General features: G+C 56.4%; 1 protein-coding gene and 1 long non-coding RNA gene across 3 annotated transcripts in view; both read right to left on the bottom strand.

The window, feature by feature from the left end:
- The window catches only part of Zcchc14 (zinc finger CCHC-type containing 14), a 59,529-nt gene extending 57,467 nt beyond the window's left edge, over positions 1-2,062 (bottom strand). For both annotated transcript variants that reach the window (XM_047527410.1, XM_047527411.1), the window contains exon 1: positions 1,334-2,062. In XM_047527410.1, the coding sequence (XP_047383366.1) occupies positions 1,334-1,927 (594 nt within the window). In that variant the 5' untranslated portion in view covers positions 1,928-2,062. The remainder of the gene's footprint in view (positions 1-1,333) is intronic.
- Positions 2,063-6,152: 4,090 nt separating this feature from the next.
- LOC124966808 (uncharacterized) lies at positions 6,153-14,650 on the bottom strand. Its single transcript, XR_007105411.1, has 3 exons — positions 14,391-14,650; positions 13,587-13,886; positions 6,153-11,548 (listed from the first exon to the last, which is right to left on the bottom strand). It is a non-coding gene; the product is annotated as an uncharacterized LOC124966808 (long non-coding RNA).
- Positions 14,651-18,231: the final 3,581 nt, after the last annotated feature.

Raw genomic sequence — 18,231 nt, 5'->3', positions numbered from 1 at the left:
TGGTGGAACATTTTTCTGCCCAACACACAGCATGGAATCTAGGAACCAAACCTAAAAAGAAAGCCATAGTCTCAGGGAGAAGTGTCACCAAAACGATTCAACAGCGATAAAACCGACCCACGGACCACAACCACTTCCTAGAGGAAGACGGGGGAAAGCAAAACCACAAGCTCAGGCTCAGAGGACTCACAAGACCCGCAATCACTGACAGTCCTCCACAAAGGCTGTCATATCAGGAGCTCAAAGAGGTTGCAAAGGGCACTGGGCAGACTGGCCCTGACTGCCCCCACCTCCAAAGAAATCCAGAGTGTATCTAAGCACAGCCACCCCTGGTCAGAGAAGTATTTTCTCTAGCAGCGGAATTTTGGCACTAGGCTACAGGGGGCTGATAAAAATGGTATGAGCCCCAAATACTTTGTATTGAAGACTTTTGAAACATTTAAAGAAAAAGTCTGCGTTTGTGAGTGGATGACGGGCACTGCCCTTCCTGTTCAACTGGAGGCCGTAGGTTTGTAAGTTAACCTAAGACCCCTGGGTCCGCCTGGGTTTCCTCTCCAGGACAAGGTGCGTGCCAATTATAACTGTTGCTCAGGAAGAAGTCCCGGCTCCAAAAATCTCTGTCACAGATCTCTTGACAACCAGACACACACATCTACAGCACGCGCGCACTCACACATATACACAAGGCTCGCACACACGTTTACTCGCGCGCACATCGTATTCCTAGTATTCGCGCGCGCACACGCGGACCTACCAGGACCTGCGTGCACGCCCGCCGCGGACACCTGTGCAGGGCAGGCTCAGCGGTAGGGACCAGGCCCCATTACAACCAAGGTTCTAGCGCCTTCTCAGCTCTACCTCGCCCCGACTACTGGCTGCGGACCCGAGTCCTTCCTTTTCTGGTAATAAACACCAGATTTGGAGAAACCAAGGCCACACAATGTATTGTTATCTGTCACCCAAGAGCCCGATTAAGGGGACAAAGGCCTTATCTCGTTTCCAGCCAATGATGTGAAACAGGACAAAGGGGCCAGGAACTCTGACCGCAGGCGCCGGTCACGGTGCCGGAGGGCAACCAGTGTTTGGGATGCGGGCTTGGGATAAGGCCTTGAGATTCCAGGTGAGGGCTGGGTAGAGACTTAGGGTCCAGGGTGGGGGCCAGAGGTGGGAGTTTAGGGTGCAGAGTGAGGTCTTGGGCACACATCTGGGGGTGGGGTAGGGGTCGGTTAGAGTCTGGGGTACAGACATAGAACACAGGGTGCGGGCTTGGGTACAAACTCGGGGTGTCCCTTTCCAGTGCTCACCACCACCCCTGAGACGGGCATGCACGCACCTTGTGGCAGGCCGGACAAGTGGGCAGAGCGCCGCCGGGACCGGGAGCGCTCTTGCTTCCAGGACCCCCGCCGCCGCCGCCGCCGCCGCCGCCGCCGCCGCTCAGGCTGCTCTGGATCTGCGTGAGTTCCTGCCGCAGGACCTGCTTCTGATGGAAACTGAAGGCCGGGTGATTAGAGGCCATGGTGAAGAGCAGCAGGAACTCATCGCCAGTGCGGCCCTCGTTAAGCTGCAGCCCGTAGTTGTGGATGATGGAGTCGATGTGCGTGAGCGTGCGGTAGAGCACGCCCGCCGCCTCGCGCTGCTCCGAGCCCAGCAGCGCCAGCGACACCAGCAGCTTGCTGCGCACCACCTCGTCCGTCAGGTTGGTAAGGCTGCCCAGGTCGGCCGGGTTGTTGGCCTTGATCTCCGAGTCGCGCAGCGAGTGGTAGTCCTTGCGCGCCAGGTCCTCGAGGCACGAGCCGAGGAAGCGCAGCTCCAGCGGGATGCACAGGTCCAGCAGGCCGCACAGGAACTCCACACGCTGCGGCGACGGCAGCTCCGAGAACCAGCGGTACACGCCGTCCCTCTGCAGCGGGCAGCGCTTCTCCACCATGCTGCCTCCCGCGCCGCGCCGCGACCCGGGGCCGGGGGCCGCGCGGGGGCGGCCGGAGGGTGCAGGGGGCCGCGGCCGGGGGGCGCCGGGGCCGGGGGCGCGCGTGCCGGGGCCGGGGCCGGCGCTGGGGCTGGGGCTGGGTAAGGCCGGGCGGGCGCCGCGGGCCGCGCCGGCGCCGGGGCGGGGGCGGGGGCGGGGGCGGGGGCCGGGCGCGCGCGGGCCGGGCGAGCCCCCCGCCAGGGGCCGGTGGGCGGGCGCGCGCGGGCCGGGGGGGCCCGGGGCGGCCGGGACCGGGGCGGCCGGGGGCGGCGAGAGGCCTCGGGCCCCCCGCTCACGGGGAGGCTCCCTGCCCGCGCCCGTCCCCAGTGGCGGCCGGTGCGCGGCGGCGGCGGCTGCTCCTCGTCGTCGTCGTCGCCCGGGAGGCGGCCGCCCCCATCTCCCCCCGCGCCGCAGGGTCTGTCACTGCGGGCCGCCCCCCCGACGGAGCCGCCCCGGCCATGCCGCCGCCCGCGCCTGCGCCCAGGCCGGCCGTTAACCCGGGCCGCGCGGCGTCGCCGCCTCGGAGCGCGGGCCGCGGGCCGCTGCGGGCTCGCGGGCGCGGCGGAGGGATCCGGCCGCAGCCGCCGCTCCGCTCGACGCTGCCGCGGACGGATCGGGCCGAGCGCGGCCGCCGGGCCGTCGGAGCGGAGGAGCAGCGCGCTCGCGCACGGCGGCGGCGGCCAGCACAAGTGGGCGGGGTGGCCGCCTCTCGCGACAGCCCGGGCCGGCCGGGCCCGCCCCCCGCGCTGATTGGCCCGGCCTCGGGTCCTTGGCCCCGGATTGTTTCGGCCCCGCCACCCGATTCGCCTGCGCCTCGGCCACGCCTCCGCAGGGGCTGTCGATCACGTTGGAACCGCCCCCTCCCTCCCCCCGGTGGCCGGGGCCACCCGATTGGTTGGCGGAGGTCGGCGAGGCGGAAAACCCGGGGCGGATTTCTGGTCGCTTTTGTTCCCGCAGATTTGCGCGGAGCCTTGTTTTTGGGGGAAAGCCAGGAACTGGGCCTTCCTGCTTTATTCCTGAGCAGTATCCCGGGAAGGTGGCGGCTGTCTTGAAAGGGCTGCTGGAGCGGGGCTCGGGAGACCCGCGTTCCAACTCCCCGATCAGTGTCTGCTGAGCTGTGTGACCTTGGACAAGTCACTTGGCCTCTCTGAGCTCTGGGCGCCTCCCCGGAAAAATGAGGGTAATAATAACTGCCTCAGGGGTCTTGTGAGAAGGTGGTGAGCTCACAGAGGGCCGGCACCTGCATTTTTTAGGCGGTCGGCCTGCCCGGGGATGGGGTAATGGGAGGCGTAAGCCCTCTCTAAAAACCTTGACCAGATGGAGTGTATCAGTCGCCTATCAGTCCGTCTTCTTTCAGGGGCCACCTCCTCGGCCTGTGGAACGGAGAAAATGCAAACGCATGGGCCAAGGGTCAGGGAGGACCTGGCAGGAAGTGGGAGAGCTCTGCTGCCATCGCCCCTGGAATTTGCATAGGCCCCGATTGCCGGCTGGGGGAAGGGAGCCCGAGTCCCACAACCTCAAGTCCCACAACCTCTCAGTCCCACAACCTCAGGACCCCCACTTCTACCAACTCAGGTCAGAAGAGGACGGCTTTCCTCTTGCCCTTCCCCTCCACTGTGTCCTTTCAGGTCTTGGGGATCTAGGTGCGGCTCTCCTTTGTGGCAGCCAGATGTGCCGCCTTGGGGCACCCTCTGGGCAGAGCTACCAGGCTGGTTCTGGGGTTGGCACTGGAGATTTGTTGAGCAGTGAATGGATTCCTCCAGGGTATGGTCCAGGGTGCTGAGGACTTCTAGGGATGTTCTGTCTTGGGTCCTCAAGATGCACCTGTGTTAGGGAGGGCCTGCTGCCACTCATCAGGCACATTTCCCAGGAGCCCAGCCCAGTCCTCTGGTCAGCCCTGGGAGAAGAGGCATGGAGTCAGAGCCAGGTGGCTTCCCACATAGACACAGGGGCCATCTGGGGTCTGTTGGGTTCTCCCCCACAGCAATGATTGGATTAATCCTTGTTTTCTTAGGCCTCATTCTTTCACGTGATTCCAGAGAAGTGGTCATATTCCAAAATCTAAGATCTGAGGAAGCCCAGGAACAACTTGTCCCCTTGACAAAGGAGGCCCCCGCTGAATGGAAGGATCTTATATCTTCTCAGTGCCAGAGTCTTCTCCAATCCAGCCCCAGTAGCACCGTGCCCACCTGGATTCCAGTCCCAGCTCTGTGACCTGGGCCATTCATTTATTCCCTCTGAACCTCAGTTTGCTCATCTGTAAAAGGGACCCAGGAACCTGGCTGCCAGCTGGCAGCAGTAGTCAGACATGTTGACCAGACGTCCTCGCTACTTGAGACAGCAGAGGCCTGAGCTGCAGAACCACTGGATCAATATCCGCCCCCAGCTCCCAAATGCCTTCGTGTTAATTGTTGGGTGCCATTCACTGCTATTTAATGTTACACTGGGATGAATAGCATCCCCCCAAATTCCCTGCCCACCTGGAACCTCAGGATGTGGCCTTATTTGGAAACAAGGTCTGTGCAGATGTAATTAAGGTTGGGATTAAGAATACACTGGCTTAGGAAAGGCCCTAGATTCAATGGAACTATCTTTAAAAGAGACAGAAAAGAACCTGCAGAGATGTAGGGGAAGAGGCCACTTGAAGACAGAGGCAGAGACTGGCCAAGGGATCCATGTGCAGGCCATCCTGAACTGCAGGAGGCAGGACGGATCCTTCCCAGGACCTCAGGGGAGCTCCGCCTGCTCACACCTTGGCACTGGCCTCCTGGTCTCCGGAGGCGTGGAAGGTGAATCTATGTTAAACACCCCCACTTTCTTTGCAGTCCTTTGTTAGAGCAGCCACAGGAAACCAATTCAATGTCATTTCTCCCTAAACTGAAGTTTGGCTCCACTTAATTCAGCTCACAATGGACATTAGATCCCTACCCTACAAAACCAGACTTCACTTCAGGTTTGGGGGTCTTGGAGGGTAGTGACACCCTGCCCCTGCGCACACAGGGTTGGTGGGTGGGTGGGAGGGAATGACCACGTGGACGCCTTGCCCTGAGGCCACTCATCTGTCCAGGCGCCAGTTCTCCTGCAGCCCAGGGCTCCTTCCCTGCCACTGGGGCCTCTGGGCTTCTCACTCGCCCATCAGTACGAATGTGCCAGGTGGCCCTTACTGCAAGCCCAGCCTCAGCGTCTCCCCACCTCCACCTTGACCTCTGCTGCCCATCCCTCGGGAGCCACTGGCATTGCGGAGGGCTTGGAGATCCCTGGGAGGAAGCCGAGAGGGCCTGGTCAGGAGGTGTGCCCCCCCATGGCAGTGCCTGCAGGACGGGGAGGGGGCTGTGCGTGCAGGAGCGCCCCCTGCCCCGGCCTGACTGGGACTGTCAAGGCAACTGTGCTGACAGGACGGGCCCTTGTCCTTGGAGCATGACCTGATCCAGGGCCACCATATATGTCTGTCTGCATCTTTATTCCTTGGCTTCCTCTGGACACAGACTGTGGGGGCGAAGGGGGAAATGTCCCTTTCGCAAGGCTAGAATCCAGCATAGCTTATTTTACTTCTGAAAGAGAAGACACAAATTCACCCAGACAATTATTTTACAACAGAGTCATGACACGCATGCACAGGGTTGCTTCTGGTGTCTGAATTAGGGATTCTGACTCAGATGGCCGCAGGAGGTGATGACCAGGAAGGACTGCAAACCAGCCTACTGTGCCCCAGCGCAAAGTGCTTCCCCTACACCAGCATCTCACTTGTCCTCTAACTCAGAATCCAGCCCAGGAGGAGGAATGTGGAGGCCCAGGGGTGACCTGGGGTCCATCGCGTGCTCGGAAAGGACACGAGGAAGCTCCCTGCACAAGCTGCTGCTGACTTCTGGGTGCATCCTTGGGGAGTGGCCTCCCAGGGATTCCCCTTTCCCATGGCCTACACCCGGCTCTGCTGTGATGGAGACGGCTCTGGGACCCAATGACCCCAAAGTGAAGACTCTCATTCCATGCCGCGTGGTCCCACCATCCCATACAACAGGTCCTGTTTCCTACATCCTTATTCTTATTTTATGCGTGGAGTGGTCAAGGCTCAGCCCAGGCCATGCCGTCGGCTCCTATTGGAACCCGAACCTGACCCACGTCAATTATCCACAGACTCTGCCCCTCCCGGAAGAAATCACAAACAGGGCATTTATTTATCGTTTATTTGCCACTGCTTCAAACTGGAGACTCCAAAGGTGTCTTACTGGTGCCAGTTTTTCTTACCCATGATTGCTGACAAAGTCCACCTGCAGTCATAAATGGGCAGATGTCCCCAAGCATGCCAAGCCCTGGTTTCTACCAGCGACACAGTCATGCCCACAGCAGCCTGGGGTGCCTGGGGTTGGGCTAGGTGCCATCTTTCCCCAGTCAGCATCGCCTGGGCTCTTTATTAAAATGGAGATTCCTGAGCTGATCCCAGAGAAGGAGTGGCGCTCCCTGCAGACGGTGCCTTGGAATCTGCACTCTCACTGACGACCCGGTGATCCTGACGCGCAGTTGACAACAGCTGCTGGGGCATAGCGCCCCTGCTCCAGCCCCCTTGTCTGCTTAGTTAACAGCAGCGATCTCCTCATGAACGTTCAAATTTCGAGTGCACATGATGTGCCTACTTTACAGGTGGCAAGCAGAGGCTTAGCAAGGATAAGCTGCTGACGGAGGCCACCAGCCAGTGGCTCTGGTTCCCACCTCGGGGTCCGCAGCCTCACTTGTGCTGTGTGCTTGTGGTTCCTCATATGCCATGTCTCTTGTGCCACAACCAAGGTGTCCTCTGAAGGTCAGCAGGCAGTTCCTGTGCTCTGCCTTGCGTGGGTCTATTTTTCCTTTTTATTATAGAAAATTCCAAACATGCCCCAAAGGTAAGAATCGGTGTGGTGACCCTTCCTGCCAGCATGGGGCAGCTTCCACAGAGGCAGTATGGGTTTTAGAGCCGGGATGGCGCTGTGTGGCCCAGGGGGACCAACTCCCTCCCCTGGCCGTCCTCCCACCTCCCCGGCCAGGTGTGGCTGGGCAGCAGGTGCACGCTCCAGTGGACCCAAGGTGACACGGCCACTCCCTTGTCATCTGCTGGTTCCACTCCCACTTGTATCAAGCATTTTCAAGTAAATAAGTTACAGATTTAAAAACCTATATAAATTATCACTGTTTTGTTTGTTTACAAGGTAATATATGCTCCTCGTAAAGAGATTATACCTCACTGAAAAGTAATATAAAAAGTCACAAAAACACCTTCTCAGTCACAATTTTAAAATGTTCTAGACAATTATATATTTATGCATACATACTTTTATGAAAAAAAATGGTAAGAATCCTAGGTACCCTATGAAAGGAAGACGCTGCTCCTTATCTGTGAACACTCTTGTGGCTTTGCGTATCCAGATGTCTTTCTACATCAGTGACTCCACTTGGTGGTCCGGAGGGCAGCATGGAATCCATTGTATGGGCGAACCATGGCCTATTTGACAATCCCCTTGTGCTGGGCATCCAAGTTGTTCTGTGCTGAGAGGGTATCAAAGGACAGCCCTGCTCACCCTGAACGGGGCACCAGACTGAACCACACGGCCCCCTCTGCTTGCTTGCAAGGATTCAGAGAGGTACCGAGTATCAGAGCTCCGTGGGGCAGGTGGGAAGTCAGATGCCCCCACTGCCTTCCAGTGAAGCCCCTGCTATTGCGTCAAGTCTCCAGACAAGAGATACGCAGATCAAGGTGCGAGTGCAAAACACATTCCAAAGTCAGATACTGCGCTTTTTGAGCAGCAAGGTGTAACTCCGAAATGCTGAAGCCTTCTTCTTAGACAAGCACATCAGAGAGCAGCCAATCCACCACTCTCCCTCCTTCCAAGTAGCTATGCAGAAACTAATACTTTTGTTACAATGAAACCCTGAATACTAGGAAAAGCATGCAGTGAACTCCTCTAAAGCTGTCTCTGTCTCTAGAAGCTGGTGTGAGCAACGCTGGTGTGTGCTGTAGGCTGCGAAGTCCTTGTGCCTCTAGGTGGGCTGATATCTGGAAATAGCCCCCGCCACCACATAAATTGCAGACAACAGAATTTACTACATCTAGTTCCAGCAGAAACATTTATCAAATGATAATAGGATCTTGGGTCTCTGACAGGGTCAGAGAACTAGATGGGATGTCGCTCTGTATCTTTAAGTTGCCTGTTCATGGTTGGCTCTTTTTTCTCCTTTTTTTGGTACTGGGGATTGAACACAGGGGTGTTTTATCACTGAGTTGTACACCCAGACCTTTTGACTTTGAGACAGGGTCTCGCTAAGTTGCTTAGGGCCTGGCTAAATCGCTGAGGCTGACGGCAGACTCTGATCCTCCTGCCTCCGCCTCCCAAGTTGCTGCGATTATCCGTGTGCACCACCACACCCAGCTTTCAACTCGTTTTTTAATCAGGTTTCTGCTCACTTCCCTCCATTTCTAATTCTTTCCATGTGAGTCACATTATCCCTTTATCTGAGATTTACATTGAAAATGCTCTTCCCCATTCATCAGTTGCCTTTTGATTCTGTTGATGGTGTGTGTACCATAAAAAAGAGTCTTTAACTTTAACGTCCTTAAGTGTGTTCATCTTTTCTTTTATTACATCTGGATTTTGAGTTATGGTCAGACAATCTTTCTCCACCCCCGGTTGTAAAGGAATTAGCCCCGGCTTTCTTCTCTTTATTCCTTTTTCTATATTTAGATACCTGATGTACCTGGCATTTACTCTTATAAGGTATTTCCTTTCAAACTCCATCTTACGCAAGTGTATTGACTAAACCAGGGGTTGCCAATTAGAATGTCCTAGAGTCAGGCTGCAGGGAGTGAAGCTGGGCGGCAGGAGGCCTTAGGGGGTGGTGGGGCCTACGGCCAATCACAGATTAGAACTTTCGTTTAAAAAGTAGTTTCCCAGGGCTGCGGTAAACAAATGATCACAAACTGGGACTTAAGCAGTGGAAATCGGCTCCCAACTCTGGATACCGTGCGTCTGACACCAAGGCCTCTGGGGCTGGTCTCAAGCTCCTGCTGGGGCTTGAGGGAGCACCCATCCCGCCTCCCCCAGCTCGGACATGCTGGCCATCCTTGGTGGCCCTCGGTTTGCGGATGGGTCACTGCAGGGGCCTCCACCTCTGTCCTCACCTGGCCCCCTCCTCTGTGTGACTGTGTCCAAATCCCGCTGTCCCCTGGGCCTTCCCGTGTGAGGAGGAGATAAGAAGCACCACTTGACAGAGGGCTGGGGAGCAGGGAAGAGATCCTGACGGCTCAGGTGCCCCGGTGCCGCCCTGCCGCGGCAGCGTCTCAGCCCTGCGCTCTGATGCCGCAGGGACTTGGCCAGGGCACCGAGCCGCGACGTAAGAGCACACGCTCAGTCAAAGGCAGGCGTGAGGGCCGGCCCAGTTCCCGCGCCTGCGACGTTCTCGCGATGCAGAGCAAGCACCTCCCACACGGAGCGCGTGCGGACACGCCCCCCGGAGTTGCTCCGCTTTCCAGAGGGAAAGTGTCTTGGTCCCCAGCTCTCCCCCAGGGGTCCGCACACCGGAGGCAGTCTGAGCTCGCGCGGGGCTCGCTCCTCCAGTGCACAGTCCCGTGGCACAGGAGGTGCGCTGGGTGTCATCCTCATGGGCAGATGACAGCCCTGGGCATGGAGTGCTGGAGACACTTGCAGAGGACAGCCAGCAAGTGGCAGGGCTGGGGCTGGAGGCCGACCGCCTCACTGCTCCTTGTGCCCAGCAGGGCCGGTTAAGGGTTTTGGCACCAAGAGCAGGAAGGGCAGAAACGCCCGTGGACAAAGTCCTTTCACACCTCATTTCACCCTTGCGACATGCTTCGAAATCAATAGATCATTGTCCTCGCCTATGCAGGAGGCGATCCAGCTGTGGGGAAGGCTCGTGGGTACTGCCGGAGTTGGGCCTCAGACCAAGGGCTCCTGGTTCCAACTCCCGCTGTTCTGGCCCCTGGCATGGCTGAAGGCGGAGGCTGCGTCGGTGTGGAAAGCCCACGGGGAGGAGGGTCACCGTGGCACTGGCCACCAGGTGAATCTTGCATGGAGGCCAGTGGCTCTCGGCCAGCTGCAGGCCCACACCAGGCAACACTGCGGCATCTCCTCCAGACAGTCTGCAAGTAGAACGTCCCCATTACCCTCTCACAGCTGAGGAAGTGAGCCTCGGAGAGTCCACCTGAGCAGTATGGAGAGCCAGAGTACCCCATTACACAACCTGTGTTCCCTGCACCCAGCCACCCTCGTGCCGCCATGGCTCTGGGACACACCTGTGGGCAGGTGTCTGGGTGAGCTGTGTCTGGCTCCAGCTTGGCTGCAGCCCTGACATCTCTAGGCCACTGCCCCAAACGGCTCTGCGTGCCTTTCACACCTTCAGCTCTTGGCCTCCTGCTCACATGCCTTCCTGCCGGATGGCTTTCACCAGGACTCCTGCAGGAGCCTTCAGGGCTGTCACTGGCAATAACGTATCGTATCGTAAGGTCACAGTGGCATGTCCCAGCGGAAGAACAACCCAGTACACACACACCAGGGCTCCTGGAGAGTAGGCTAGGGGTGCTGTCTGTCACTCTGGATTTCCAGCTGTAGAAAGATGCTGTGTACACAGTTGGAGCTTATTAAACGATTGCCAATTCTATTCTGCATCAGTTCCTGCAATGTTCTCCCAACCAGGAAGGAAGGTACTTTGTTAACTCTGCTGCTAGTGTGGTACCTCTCATCTGCCAATCTTGATTTGTCACGTATAACTGCTTTTACCCCAATGCTTCCAAAGTGTTTCCAAAATGTTATTAATATTTCCTTATCACATGGCAATGATCACAGGATAGGAAAGACGAACTGGAAGAGAATTTAGTGGTCATCAGGATTAACTCCTCAGTTAGCAAATGAAAAAGCAAATTTAAAAAGGTAAAGGACTCTCAGAGCCAGCCAGCCAGCCCACTGCCCAGCTTGTGCTGGGAACTGGCTGCTGGTGCAGAAAATTATTTAAAAAAAAATATTTTTCATTGTAGATGACACAATACATTATTTTCATGTGGTTCTGAGGCTCGAACCCAGTGCCTCGCACATCCTAGGCAAGCACTCTACCACTGAGCTACATCTCCAGCCCCCAGAAAATTACTGATGTGCTTCACAACATCTTTGGTTTGGGATCAATCGTATGTTTGACAAGAATTCTCTGTGCTCTGGTTATGGTAGCGTTTTCCACCTGCTGGGGAAGCTCTCAGAGGGCAGGGCAGGGTGTGCTCGCTGTCAGTGACCAGCGTGTGGAAGGCCGTCAGGACGTGTTTATGAATGAGCGATCCACGAGACTGGAGTTGACGCAGTACATTGTTTTCTCATCGATTCCGGTGAGATGGTCCGCTTCGGGCAGATTCCGAACTATCCTGCTTAGTTGCTTCTGGGTTTTAGTGAGAAAAGTTCTTGGCTGTAATTAACAGTAACATAAACATATAGGGTTTATTTTTCCTCACGTGACAAGAAATCCAGAGACACGTTGCTCCTCCAGTGACGATGCTCAGTGTGTCGGAGCACTGTTCATGACTCTCGACCTCGCCTCTCAGGAGCAGCATGGCAGCACCTGTGCATTCGATGTAGGAAAAACGGAGGAAGGAATGACACGAGTGGTTGCTCCTTCTACGAGGAAAGCAAATGCTTTTCTTCCCCCTGAGCAGCCCTCGCCCGAATTTCTACTTTAATCTCACTTGCCAACACTCTATCAATGGCCACCCACAACTGCAGAGGAGAGGAGGAAAGAGTGGGCCCGAGCTGGCCAGTCCAAGTGACCAGCTTGCTCTCCGTGCCTCAGCCATCACCCTGAGGGACACCTGCCCAGCTCACCCACTGGCCCCAAGAGGAGGATGAGACATGCGGAGCAGAGCCAGCCCAGCAGAGCCCAGCCTGGCAGGGGCATCTGGCAGGCCTCCAGCTGGAGGAGTCCAGAGCCTCGGGACTGGCTCGGCTGACCTGCAGCCCTCCTGCACATGTGCGAGGGCCACCTGGCTGTTTGGCGATGGTCTTCAAGCCAGTGCTTTTGCAGCATGGGTAACTGACAGAGCAGGCAGACTCCAGGTTCGCCCTGGGACATTTGCGAGCACTCTTTAAGGCTGACCAGGGTGTGACCTAGAGGTGGAGGACACCAGGACACCATGCCCCTCCAGCCAGGAGCTTAACCTGTGTGCACCGAGGACACCAGAGCCACCATGGTTTGCTGTACTTGCTTCTAAAAGGGGCACCTCACACCTTAATAAAAGCCACCGAGCCCCAGGCGTTCAGGTGGGCACCTGGGACTTAATTCTCTTCACGGCGCTGCATCTCAGAGGATGCTTCTGGCCACGTGCCACATAACCCAGCTCGAAGGTTCAGACAATAAGGAAACCTGTTCCCCGGAAGTCCTGAGTCGGTAACTCACGGGCTCCAGGATGCCGCGGAGGAGCCCGCTCTGCCTGTCCTGACACCCTGCCTCCTCAGTGAGCCGCCTCCGCCTCGGCCGCTCTCCTCATCCTCTCCAGCGACCACAGCTCTTCTAGGCCTCTCCCGACACCCAGCGTGGAAGAAAGCCTGCCGCTCTCGTGCAGTGATTTTAAGAAACAACTCTCCCTGACGCCACTCTGCAGACGCCCTCCTGTCACCTGGTGATGCTTAAACCAGCCATGGACAGGGTCTTTAGGACCACCCATGATCCATCAAGCTACCCTTCTGGGACGAACGCCAGCCTCTCCTGAAGGCCATGGCTGTGCAGAGGGCCAGGTGCCAGAATGGCCAGCGTTCTGTCTGCCGACAAGGGCCCTGTGGCAGAGAGGCTCAGTATTTGCACGAGGGACAAATGACAGTACCACGTTTCTGACCCCAAATCTCTGTCCTCTCGCTCTCCTGCAGTGGGCGGGGCAGGGCCAACGCCACAGGCGTCACTGTCACGAGCCTGGCCCTCGCGGGAGTCGCCCTCTGTCAGGACCCGCTTGCAGTCACAGGGTGCTGTGCAGCTGGCAGTTGCTCCTTCTCAGCCCAGGGCGTCCAGGCCCACTCCAGCACTCGGTCTGCTGGCCACACCCAGCCGGTGAAAGGCGGCTAGTGGGTGGCGGGTTCTGCAGCCTCTCCCGACACCTCTCCCCTTGGCCCCGTGGGGTGGGGTTGGGCCGGCACACACTGTCCCGTCTGCTTCCCAAGGGCTGGTGGCTGTGAGTCAGAGGCGGCAAGGAAGGCCCAGGGCCCTGGAAACTGGTGTCTGCCTTCCCTGGCTGTGTGGCCGGGTGCCGCTGGTTCTCTCCTGCCTGCTCGCCCAGCTCTGTCTACAGCACGGCTGGGCACCTCGAGGACCAGGAGCATTGAGCACCTACCCACTGCTGGCTCTGAGAGGGGTAGACTCCAATGTCCTTACCACTGGATTTGGGCCAGGACAACTGGGGCCAAGTCAAGGCTCCCTAACGAAGCTCTTGGGTTTGGCCATCCCTCCAGTTTCTCATGGCATTGGAGTGTGACCTGAGTCGGCCTGGAGGGGTCCCACACCCTGGCACCTTAGCGTCCTCTGCAGTGGGACTTTACGATCCCATGGGAGCAGTCTCCAAAATCTGAACACTCCTGCTTGTCCAGGACTGGAAATGAAAGTTTGAGGGACTTACCTTTCCCCCTGGCTGGACATACGGCGGGCTCTTACTCTCACCATAACTAGTGACCACAACCTTTGTTGTTTAAAACAACACAAACTTTTTCTCTACCATCTTGGAGGTCAAGGGTCCAGAGTGTGTTCCCTGAGTTGAAAACCAAGGTGTGGGCAGCGCCAGCTCCGGGAGGCTCCGAGGGGAGGAAGGCTGTGTGCTTGTCTTCCCACTGGACTCCACCGGCTTCCTCGGCTCCTGGTTCTTCTCTCCATCTTCGGTGCGCTTGGCTCCAACCTGACCGTGTTCCTCTTTTAAGGATTCCTGTGATTAAATAGGGTATGTCTGGACAATGCAGGACAATCTCCCCATCTGAGGAGCCTTGATTTAATGACAACTGCCATGTCCCTTTTACCAGGTGAGGGTCACGTCCACAGGTTCTGGGAATTAGGACGTGGATGTCTCTCAGACCACCTTCCGCCTGCAACAGTGGGCCCAGAGCAAGCCTGCATAGAGGGGACCAAACCTGCACAGACACCCCTGCTTCCCGTACTCCAGGGTGGCACCACGCTGGGGGCAGCTGATCTGCTGAGGGAGAAGGTACTAGATTATTTCTTAGGACTAGGAACAAGATTGCCTCACACTGCCTCTGGTTGACACTGGCTCTCTGGACATGACGGTCTAGGCAGGAACCAGAGTCACCTTGGCTGGCTCAGCAGAGAGGATTTAACCTGGGTCACCCGTCACTAGCAGGTGCTGAGGGACTGAAAAGGCAGTGGGGAACCCCTGTTGCCATGCTTGGCCATGCTGTGGATGGCCACTGCTCACCTGTCACCTGGCAGGCACGGTGGAAGAGGAGTTTCACACTGGAGTCCTGTCAGCTAGCCTGGAAGCCCTTGGAATAGAGCGGCATGCAGAGGTTAAGGATCAGCTTAGTGAAGTGGGCTTGCCTTTGCTAACCCTGGACGCGTGGCTGGACATAGGCCTCACACAGACTCCTGCAAAGAAATTGCACAAAGCAGAAAATGCTACAAATCACGCCCAAGTGGAGCACAAGAAAATGGCAGAACCCACTGTCTTCTTCCTGGGCCACGCTCCTCATCAGACACATCGCGAAGTGGAAACAAAGACTGCCATTCAGTCAGACCCACAAAGAAGACAGCCACCCAGCACCAGCACCCAAGGATTCTTCCGAAATACAGACAAAAAATGCGGTGTGTTTAACCCTAACCCCTACCCAGAAGTCACACTTCGTCTTGAGATGCGAGTCTGTAACGATGGAAAGCGTCACAATTAGTGGGCACTGAGAGAAGAGTGGTTCTCTCTTTCACTCAGCATTTAAAAAATCCCCACTTTGATAACAAAAACAGCATGGTACCTACATACAAACAGACCTGGAGACCAACGTGCAGAAGAGGGGGCACGAAGGCACATCTGCCGTCGTCTGATCCTGGACAAGGGGCCACAAACACGTACTGGAGAAAAGACAGCTTTTAGCAAATGGAGCAGGGACGACGGGTCATCCACATGCAGAAGAGTGAAACTAGACCCTCGTCTCTCATCCTGCTTGAAAATCAACTCAAAATGGATCAAAGCCCTCAGAATTAGGTAAGAAGCTATGCAACTCCTACAAGAAAAACTACGGTCACCATTCCGGCTTTGGGACAATGACTTTCTCAGTAGGACCCTAAGGTTTAGGAAATAATGCCAAGAATTAATAAATGGGACAGCATCAAATTAAAAAGCTTCTGTTCAGCAAAGGAAACAATTAGGAATGTGAAGAGAGAACCCACTGAACGGGAGAAAATCCTTGCTACCTACTCTTCTGACAGAGCATTGATATTGGGAATATATAAAGAACTCAAAAAACTTTAAACCAAATAATCAAATGACCCAATTAACAAATGGGCAAACTAAATTTCTTCTCAAAAGAAGAAATACAAATGACCAACAAATACATGAAAAAATGTTCACCATCATTAGCCATTAGGGAAATAAACTACACTGAGATTTCACCTCAATCCCGTCAGAATGGCCGTCGTGAGGAACACCAACCATAGCAGATGCTGGGGAGGGCGCGGAGGAAAGCCACGCTCTCACACCGCGGGTGGGACGTCCACCGGCAGCCTCTGTGGAAATCAGGGGGAGGCGACCCTGAAGGATTAAAGGTGCCGCCCGCAGTGACACACACACGCCCATGTTCACAGCGAACAGCTCACAGCCACACCACGGAACCAGCCCAGGCGTCCAGCGCTGGCTGGGTGGATAAAGGAAATCGGTGTATATACACCGTGGAGTTTTATCAGCCATAAAGGAGTGAAATCATGGCATTTGCAGGAAAATGAATAGAACTAGAGATTATTATGTTAAGCAAAAGAAGCCAAACTCAGAAGGTCAAGGGGCATGCTTTCACTCGTATGCAGAAGCTAGAGAGGAAAAGGGAAAAGAAAACTGGGGGTGGGTCTCTTGAAAATCAAAGGGGGCCCAGTAAAGGAAAGGACCTGGGGTGGGAGGTGAGGGAAGGCGGGAGTGCCGGGGGGAGGGGAGTCGGCCAAATCATATCGTACATTGTGTGCATGAACCAATATGTGACAACAGATCCCACCCCTGTGTATAACTATAAAGCATCAACTTAAAAATGGGAAGAATTCCCACTTTGACAGGGGCTTTCTGTTGTGCATAGAATACAAGAACCATGATGTGTATGCAAATTTCATACTTAAAACGAATGTGCATTCTGGGGTGTGGCTCAGTGGCAGAGCCCTGACCAGGCACAGGTGAGGCACTGGGTTTGATTCTCAGCATCCACATAAAAAATAAGTAAAAGATATTGTGTCCATCTACAACTTAAAAATAAATGCACATACGTTGTGTACGGTCACTTGGAAGTTTCTGGGGTACCCATGATCAAGACACTCGGGAGATGCTGCCTGAGGATCCACGCTGCTGACTGTCAGAGAAGCCCGTGTCAGACAGCGACTGCAGACACCGTGGGCACACAGTGGGGCTGCATCCTGGGACACCCACCCTGTGAGGAAGACACCCTGGGCAGAGAGTGCATTTAATGAACACCGCTGAGCACCACAGCAGGTTGCAGACCTGGGCAGGCTGTCACCCTTGAGGTGACAGAGCTGATGCCGGGTAGGGTTCACTGCTGCTGCCCAGGGACACAAGACAGTCTGGCCCAGGAAAGGGTCGATTCAGAATAGGGTGCTTGTGGCTCTTGCAGAGTCATGAAGTTGAGATCACAGGCTGGGGTCGGCCCGCAGGCCGTGTCTCACACCACACAGGAGCATGAAAGGGGACGGTGGCCATGTAGTGCTCGTGCACTTCTTTGTACCGGGAAGAGACTGGAGTGAAGGTGTGGGCAGCTCTTCCATCTCCTTGCAGGTGCCCTAGAATCAGAAGGCTCCGTGCTCCCCAGAGCAAGGCTCCTGTGGGGTCAGGTTGGACGGAGGTGGTCTCAGAGCTTCCAACAGCCGGGCACATGGGCACATGGGGCCTCCCCCCATGTAGAGTGCTGGTCCTGAGGACCGAGCAGGCCCCACCCGGGGCACTTCTGAGCACCCCCTCCAGCAGACCCGGGAGGTGGGAAGCAGCCTGCACAGGCGGGCAGGAGCGGTGAGTGTGTGAGCGATTGGCAGGGACTCCCTGAATTTATGTACGTCTCACCCATAAATGCCAGGGACAGTGTCTTTTTACAGCCGAGTCTGTACTTTTCTCGGGTCCCAAAGGACTCCGACGCTTGGGAGAGTTTAAAAGGAGCCGTGGTGTCATTCCAAGCGTAGACGAGGTTCTTGCCTGGGCTGAGACACCTGACTTCCGGGCCTCAGCCTTCCCCATCTGCCAGTGCACAGGTGGTGGGTATGCCGTGTCCAGCCCCTCCAGGAGCCTGCTGAGGGTGGCAGTGCCTAGGACCAGCGGCTCCTCCCCCAGGGTTCATGGGCCTCCCTGTATTCCTCTTCCAGTTTCCCAGCAGCCTTAGTTTATTTGGGGTGGTTTCCTGGGGTCTCCCAAAGAAGGCTCAGCTGTGCCCAGGAGATGGTCCTGCCCTCCCTCGTGTGGAGGGCTCCCAGCTCCAGTTACGGCCCAGCCTGGAAGCAATGCTGGAGCATATATGACCTCCCGGACACTGACGAAACCAGACTCCAGCCCACAGCAACGCACCCAGCCCGGAGTGCGGAAAGTGCAGGTCCCTGGTCCTCTGCGTGTCTTCCCCAGGCCTCTGAGAGGGCTGAGCACCACCCCAGCAGGGCCGGTGGGCTGCGCTGCCCATTGGCCTTCTCAGTCCTGTTCACAAGCCACGGCTGTTCTTCAGGACTTCCGGAGGTCCTGACCCCAGCTCTGGGCCTCTGGGGTGGGGTGGGGGCTGCAAGGGTGGAACTTGTGGTCAGCATCACAAACAGGTGGCACTTCCCTTGGAGACCCTCAAAAATCGTCCCTGTCAGGCGTGTCCTCAAGGGCTGGGGTCCTCTATTCTGGAGTCAGAATGAGGGTTTGAATCCTGGCTGCAGCACAAATAGCTGTGTGGCCCTGGGAAAATCACTCCGTCTCTCTGAGCCTCAGATTTCTAATCTGCACAATAGCGATCACCAGCACTCCTATCCCAGCAGGTTCTGCAAGGCTCAAAGCGGGACGTGCTGACATGATGGGGGCAGGTGAGTGGTGG

This window comes from Sciurus carolinensis, chromosome 16, assembly GCF_902686445.1.
Source record: "Sciurus carolinensis chromosome 16, mSciCar1.2, whole genome shotgun sequence".
NCBI lineage: Eukaryota > Metazoa > Chordata > Mammalia > Rodentia > Sciuridae > Sciurus > Sciurus carolinensis.
Note: the sequence above shows the minus strand (reverse complement) of the source record. Positions and strands in the feature narration are given on the sequence as shown.